General features: G+C 38.6%; 1 protein-coding gene across 4 annotated transcripts in view; it reads left to right on the top strand.

Annotated features, from left to right (window-relative positions):
• The window catches only part of SERPINB13 (serpin peptidase inhibitor, clade B (ovalbumin), member 13), an 11,837-nt gene extending 4,668 nt beyond the window's left edge, over positions 1 to 7,169 (top strand). For 3 of the 4 annotated variants that reach the window (XM_011953592.1, XM_011953590.1, XM_011953589.1), the window contains 5 exons: positions 1,094 to 1,222; positions 1,601 to 1,718; positions 3,083 to 3,225; positions 3,758 to 3,913; positions 5,388 to 6,133. In XM_011953592.1, coding sequence (XP_011808982.1) covers positions 1,094 to 1,222; positions 1,601 to 1,718; positions 3,083 to 3,225; positions 3,758 to 3,913; positions 5,388 to 5,792 — 951 coding nt within the window. In that variant the 3' untranslated portion in view covers positions 5,793 to 6,133. Of the gene's footprint in view, positions 1 to 1,093; positions 1,223 to 1,600; positions 1,719 to 3,082; positions 3,226 to 3,757; positions 3,914 to 5,387 lie in introns of all 4 variants that reach the window. The other variant, XM_011953591.1, reaches the window with a different exon arrangement.
• The last annotated feature ends 1,040 nt before the right edge of the window (positions 7,170 to 8,209 follow it).

Raw genomic sequence — 8,209 nt, 5'->3', positions numbered from 1 at the left:
ATTCTGTTGATGGGGACTTCCTTCCTTCTTTCCTTCCTTCCTTCCTTCCTTCCTTCCTTCCTTCCTTCCTTCCTTCCTTCCTTCCTTCCTTCCTTCTTTCCTTCCCTCCCTCCCTCCCTCCCTCCCTCTTTCTTTCTTTCTTTCCTTCCTTCCTTCCTTCCTTCCTTCCTTCCTTCCTTCCTTCCTTCCTTCCTTCCTTCCTTCTTTCCTTCCTTCTACAAACAATGCAAAAATGACCTTTCTAATACAAGCCTTCTAATTTGCCTGGGTGAGAGTTTATCTAGTCCCCAGCTATCCAGTATGGTAGCCACTCAAGTGGCTGTTGAACACTTGAAATAGATCTAGTTTGAATTGAGATGTGCTATAGGTGTAAAATGCATATTGTATTTCAAGAACTTAATATGAGAAAAGAATGCAAAATATTAATTTTAATGTATTATTTTTGCTGAAATATGTATTTTTTATATATATAATTAATATTGATTGTATTGACATGTTGAAATAATGGCATTCCAGATATGTTGTTAAGGTAACATAGAATATGAAACCTTCAACCAGAAAGCTGATGGGTCCTACACAAAATATCTAGAAAACATTTTTTTTTCCCCTGGAGACAAGGATAAATCTCACTTCAGCCCAATGTGGAGTGACTCACACCATTAGGAGTCACTACTCTTCTTATTCACTCTGGAAAAAAATTTCCAAATTTCAATTCATAAGAATTGTCTAGGGAAATCATTTACTTTCCTTGATGCTTAGAATCTTGTGAGGAGCTAAAAACAAGCTTATTTAACATTTAGTGAGCACTTTTATTTGAGACCAAAAAAATAAACCAACTTGAGTTATAAAAGCAAGATCTGTGATGTTGGGCTGGCAGAGAAGGCTTCTCTCTGGAGCTGAGATTGGTCATAACTTACATTTACCATATGACTTGGGTAAAGGCCACCTGGTATCCAGGGGCCACATCAAACACAGGGATCACCCTTGAGGCTGACAAACTGGGAGAGAGACCCAGCAGCTGCATCCTCTTAGGGGAGAATCTAGGCTTGCTTTTGCCAAGATAACCTGTTGAGATTTTGTTTTAATTTTCAAGATTGAGAAGACAGAAGCAATACATCAACAATTCCAAAAGTTTTTGACTGAAATAAGCAAACTCACTAATGATTATGAACTGAACATAGCCAACAGGCTGTTTGGAGAAAAAACATACCTCTTCCTTCAAGTAAGTTTGCTGGGCTTACCATATCTGTGAGTGGTATTCTGGAACGGCCAAGGGACTCTAGTAAGACTGTGGGTCCTGAAGTCGGGCTGCCTGGCTCTGGTCACATCCCTGTGGTGCTTTTCCATCCTGATCTACAGATATTCATAACCGCAGGGAGCTTCTTTATAGTCCTGGCAATCTGAGCCTGATTTTTGCCTCATCCCCAGATAAGCTGCATAAAAATGTGCATGCAGGTACTCAATGTGAGATGCCCAGGACCTTACAATTTCTCTTACTGTATTAGTCATCCCAATGTATACGTAAATTTATTTAGAGATGTTGGCAATTGATAAATTGACTTTTTAACCTCTTTTTATTCCTTCCTTGTTTCTCCTAAAGAAATACTTAGATTATGTTGAAAAATACTATCATGCATCTCTGGAACCTGTTGATTTTGTAAATGCAGCAGATGAAAGTCGAAAGAAGATTAATTCCTGGGTTGAAAGCAAAACAAATGGTAGAGTATGGGTGGGTCATTCATTGCAAAAAACCAGAAACAAACAAACAAAAAACACTTCTTGACAATCTGCTGTGAGTGAAGCCCTAGACTTGTCACTGCGTGAGGTGCCATGTAATGCACAAGCTTTGGGAAGGGACTTGAGATAGGTTTTGCAGGGTTGGAAGGGCAAGCCTAGGCCTAGGAGGTAGGGAGGGCACTGCAGATGGTGGAGCAATTTCAGCAAATGTGGAGAGGCCAAGGGGAGCCAGCGGGGGGACTGCATGAAGCCAAATGCATGGAAACGCTTGCTGGAGAACTGTTTACACATAGCCATGGATCACAATATCTTGGGGGTCCCGAAAATGGGATGATGCCTGTCTTGGGTTTACATTCTTTCCTTTATATCGGAGCCTTTCTTCCTGAGTTTTTCTCTGTGTTAACTGAGAAACGAGCAGCTCTCCCATCAAGACTTGTTCCCATCCACAGCTGGGGCCACCTGGTCTTCATCTTTACTTAAGCATTGTGCAGGGATAATGACAACCAGCAGCCCTCCCCACAGCAGAGGATTTGACAAGTTTCTTATCCCATTCTTCCTTTCTCTTCCCGTAGTATGAGAAATCCACAGAGAAATGTTAATGTGGAAATTCACCTTGGGGAACAATAGCTGATACTTTAGTGTTAGAGTTTCAGATTCCATTTTTATACCAATTATCAGAGACACCTTTGTTACTTAGAATGTGTTTTTTTCCCTCATCCTTGGCCTGAAGAAAGGAAATAAAAGAAGCAGAAAAAATAGGATCTTTCAAAAAGTTGGTTGAACAGTATTTTTTAGAATTTATGTGGGATGGGCTGAACTCAGACAAAAATATCAACTCCTTCTCCAATATAATAAGTAATCCCTCAATCTCAGGCAGTAACTATATTGAATGGTAAGCATAATAGCTAACACAGAGTGCTTATTATGTGTGAGATGGTGTTCCAAGAGCTTTACATGTGTTAAATCATTTGCTCCTTTCAACAACCCTATGAGGCAGATTTTATTCCTATTTTACAGATGTGGAAACTGAGGCACAGAGAGTTTAAATAACTTGCTCAAGATTCCTCAGCTGATAAGAGGCAAACTGGATGCTAACAGAGGCATCTGACCCCAGAGTCCGGACTCTTAACCATGAACCTCAATTTATCCAGTGGGATAAATAGGCGATGGGCAAAATGAGAACCTCCTTGCCGATTCTGCCAGCGAACCCTTTGTCAGCAAGGCCCTCAGGTGCTGACCTGGCTGGTTTTTAATGATCAGTCAAGTCCATCTGCATCATATGTGTCATGCATATTACTTGTCATTTGGAAGATGGGCCAACCTTTTTCTGTTTCTTCATTTACAGAAAGAATCAAGGACTTGTTCCCAGATGGCTCTATTAGTAGCTCTACCAAGCTGGTGCTGGTGAACACAGTTTATTTTAAAGGGCAATGGGACAGGGAGTTTAAGAAAGAAAATACTAAGGAAGAGAAATTTTGGATGAATAAGGTATGCTCCTTAATTTATTTTTGTGATGTGCTTACACATGGAATATAAAATCTAAAGTCACGGCTGGGTGCAGTGGCTGATGCCTGTAATTCCAGCACTTTGGGAGGCCAAGGTGGGTGGATCACGAGGTCAAGGGATTGAGACTATCCTTGCCAACATGGTGAAACCCCGTATCTACTAAAAATAGAAAAAATTAATTGGGTGTGGTGGTGCACGCCGGTAGTTCCAGCTACTTGAGAGGCTGAGGCAGGACAATTGCTTGAACCCGGGAGGCGGAGGTTGCAGTGAGCCAAGATCGCACCATTGCACTCCAGCCTGGTAACAGAGTGAGACTCCATCCCTCATCCCCCCCAAAAAATCTAAAGTCATATTTGAGCAAATGCATACTGTTAGATAGTAAATACTCATTCTGAGACTCTGATATTGGGCTTTATTTTAGATTGAGCTAATTATTTTGATGAACTAACTTGGTTGCCTTAAAGCCTTTGGTCTTATGTCCTTTGATATTGTGTGCTCTGTTAATTTGTTGCAGAGCACAAGTAAATCTGTGCAGATGATGACGCAGAGCCATTCCTTTAGCTTCACTTTCCTGGAGGACTTGCAGGCCAAAATTCTAGGGATTCCATATAAAAACAATGACCTAAGCATGTTTGTGCTTCTGCCCAACGACATCGATGGTCTGGAGAAGGTAAACGCTTACATCTCCTTATTCTTGCTTTCATTTCCTAAGGTTTTCTGTCCCAGGGCTTCTGAGTAGGAGCTGGTGGCCAGCAGTGTCAAATAGAAAGTGTTTCTCACTCTCCAGCAGCTACAGATGGATGTCTACTGGGGAGCATTAAATAGTACAGGTCAGGTTTATTGAGAAAAACCAATCCAAGAATGTTTGGGATGAACTGAAATGAATAAGATTACATGGGAGTCATAAAGATCATCCACTATTCTGAGAAATGGTTGATATCTACGGACCCCTTTCCTGGAAAAAAAAAATCACATATGTGTATATACAACCAATTCTGCGCACTGTACAGTAGGCTCTTGGAACTTTTGAATTTCTTTCTTACACTCTTAGTCTTGGAGCATTTGAATTTCTTTCTTACACCCTTACACCATTGATTTACTCTCACCCATTTTGCGGTTAAAAAAATTATGTGGCTAGTGTCCCGTATTTTGAAAATCAGGAGAGCTTTGTTTCAAATCCCTGTTTCTCTAGTGGCTTTCTGACCCTTGAAGCTTCTTAACTTCCTTGAACTTCAATACTTTCCCATCTCTAAAGAGGGCTCCATGGTGCTTAATGTGTAGCAGTGTTGGAATGATTATAGAATTGTAGACTAGAAGGGGTCTAAGACATAGAAAGCACTCGACAAATGATAACTGCTACCTTCTTATACTATCAGATGCTGTGCTACTTCTGTGAAATATTGCTAGCAGCATTTTAAGTTGGAAAATATTTTGGGACAGCAAAATGGCAGTATGTCTGAGAGCTGTAAGAGTATTTATATTCTGATTCAAAAACCCCAGTTGTGGGAATTACCCTAAAGAAATAATGTAGAAGAAAAAAATTGCTTTTCTGAGTCAAATCAGTTATTTCGGTATTAAATACACTGGAATGCCTGGTTTGAAATTCATCATAATTATTATTTTTGTATCCCTAGTAACTATCAAATCTATCACAATGCCTGATACAGACTAAATGTTTGTAAAGTGCATGACTAGCTAAATCTTGGGAAAAATTTATCAACTTCATAAGAATATTATCTAGCTGTTTGAAGACAGGAGAGATATACAATGGTGTGAAAAAGTTTACTTTTTATCAAATAAAATGGACATTCACTGTGATTGCAACTATGTAAATATATATGCATTCAAAGACTGGGAAGGTAATTAAAATGAAATATATACTCGGTTGATAAAAGAAGAAATGACTTATTTTTAATCTTTAAAAATGTATTCAATGCTATGGTATTTCCACATATAAGCAGATAATTTACATAGAGAAATATAAGACAACCGCCTGCAGTATAAAGACAACAATCTGGTGAAATAAAATTTCCACTTTTAATATTACTAAAATTAATAACTTCTGACTGATACAAATCAGTGTCACACTGTTTTAGATTTTTATTGATAAGCATACCATTCTACTCTTCTTTTTTTGAAAATAGATAATAGATAAAATAAGTCCTGAGAAATTGGTAGAGTGGACTAGTCCAGGGCATATGGAAGAAAGAAGGGTGACTCTGCACTTGCCCCGGTTTGAGGTGGAGGACAGTTACGACCTTGAGGCGGTCCTGGCTGCCATGGGGATGAGCGATACCTTCAGTGAGCACAAAGCCGACTACTCGGGGGTGTCCTCACTCTCCGGGTTGCAGGCCCAGAAGTTCCTGCACAGTTCCTCTGTGGCAGTAACTGAAGAAGGCACCGAGGCTGCAGCTGCTACCGGCATAGGCTTTACTGTCACACCCGCCCCAGGTCATGAAAATGTTCACTGCAATCATCCCTTCCTGTTCTTCATCAGGCACAATGAATCCAACAGCATCCTCTTCTTCGGCAGATTTTCTTCTCCTTAAGATGATCGTTGCCATGGCATTGCTGCTTTTAGTAAAAAACAACCACCAGTCTTATTCATACGATTATGAAAATCGTCCGTTCTTTTAAATGTTGTCTCACTTGCATTTCCAGTCTTGGCCACCAAATCAATGATTTAATGACCCCAATAGTGTACGTGTTTGTAACCATCCTTGAAAGTGAAATATCCTTTTCTTTGTGCTATGCATAAGGTGAGTCAAACCAAACCTCATTGATAATCTCCCCTTGGTTTCTTTTGAAAGGAAATCGGTATCTTGTAGTTTTGTGCACTAAAGAAAGAAAGTCTCTCCAGTAAAGAGTATGAACTAGTAATTTTGAGGAGGTCTCTCTAATTCTAGTATTTTGACATGTTATGAGACACAAGTAAAATAAAACAATAGTTTACTCAGCTCATGTTACTATTCCCCAACAGATATTGTGGCAAATTGCACATAGGAAAGAAAATTTAGAAATACAGTAGCAAAACATAAATTAAAACTCAAATGCCGGGACAACATAAAACAATATACCAGATGGAGAGGATGTCCGTATTTTCATCTTCCATTCTAACATTATCCATTGTTAGATGCATAAGCATGTTGATATTGTGTAATAAATGTGGTATTGGAGAAGATAAATGATGTAGTTGATCAGTATTCCTCCTCTATCATCTTTTTAGACTTTATAAGGTAAATATTTGGAATAACTTTTAGAAGAGTTTCCTTTCTTTTTCTCCATTTACATTTTTCTGGTTATTTTTTGAGTGAGGTAGGAGTATTACTGAATGATATTTTCTGAAGATGCTTTATGAAAAGCTCTGAATCTATTCTTAATGCTCTTAATTATTGGCTTGTTTCACTTTTTTCCTCCAGTTTTTAACAAGGTCACATAACTGGCTTACTTTTTAACAGCTTTGTCAAACTACAATTTACATACCATAAAATGTGTACACTGTAAGTTTATAATTCGTTGACTTTTAGTAAATTTCTAGAGTTATGCATCACCACAATCCAGTTTTAGAATATTTCCATGACCCTAAGAAGTTTTCTCATGCTTATTAATATTCCCAATCCTAGGCACCACTGAGTTGTTTTCTGCCTTTACAAGTTTTTCCTTCTATACATCTTATGTAAATGGAATCATACTACACGTAGTATTTTGTGTCTGGCGTCTTGCACTTAGCATGATGTTCTTGAGGTTCATCTGTTGTAGTATGTATTGATACTTAATTTTTTTTATTGCCGAACACTATTCCATTGCATGGAAAAGACCTATTTTATTTATAGGTTCACCGATTGGGGGACATATGGATTGTTCCCACTTCTTGGCTGTTAGGAATAATGTTGCTCTGAACATGTAAATAAAAATATTTGTGTTCACATATGTTTTTAGGAGAGAAATTGCTGGGCCATATGACAAATCAATAGTTAGCTTTGTAAGAAACTGTCAAACTGTTTTCCAGTGTGACATTTTACATTCCTGCCAGCAATGTTTAAAACTAGCGTCTTCAAATCCTCACCAACATCCAGGATTGTGTCTTTATGATTATAGCCATTTTTGTAGGTACAAAGAGGCATCTCATGGTGGTTTTAATTTGCATTTCCATAATATCTAATTAGATTGAGCATTTTTTATGGGCTTATTGGCCAATCGTTTGACTTTGTTTGGTGAAATGTATACAAATCATTTGCTCATTTTTAATTTGGGTTTTCTGTCTTGTCTTCTCATTTTATTAAGTTAAAAGATTTCTTTTTTTTTTTTGAGACAGAGTCTCGCTCTGCCGCCCAGGCTGGAGTGCTGTGGCCGGATCTCAGCTCACTGCAAACTCCGCCTCCTGGGTTCACGCCATTCTCCTGCCTCAGCCTTCCGTGTAGCTGGGACTACAGGCGAGCGCCACCTCGCCCGGCTAATTTTTTGGTATTTTTTAGTAGAGACGGGGTTTCACCGTGTTAGCCAGGATGGTCTCGATCTCCTGACCTCGTGATCCACCCGTCTCGGCCTCCCAAAGTGCTGGGATTACAGTCTTGAGCCACCGTGCCCGGCCAAAAGATTTCTTAATAAATGCTGGCTTACAAGTCCTTAATTTATCAAATATATGATACATGGACATTTCCTCATAGTCTGTGGTTTCCTTTAATTTTGTTATTAGTCTTTTTAGAACATATATAATACTTTTTAAAAGATATAATTTAATACCATAAAATCTGCATATTTAAAGTACAATTCATTGGTTTTAGTGTATTCACAGAGTTGTGTAGACACCTCCACTATCTAATTTTAGAACATTTATAACACCCCAAAAGAAATCCTATACTTATTAACAATCACTCCCCTTTTCTCTCTTCCCCAGCTCATAGAAATTAATATTCTATTGTCTAGAATAAATTAATATTCTATTCTATTGTCTGTCTCTATGAAC

Source organism: Colobus angolensis, unplaced genomic scaffold (genome assembly GCF_000951035.1).
Source record: "Colobus angolensis palliatus isolate OR3802 unplaced genomic scaffold, Cang.pa_1.0 Scaffold369, whole genome shotgun sequence".
Lineage (NCBI taxonomy): Eukaryota > Metazoa > Chordata > Mammalia > Primates > Cercopithecidae > Colobus > Colobus angolensis.
This window is presented reverse-complemented; position numbering and strand designations above follow the sequence as displayed.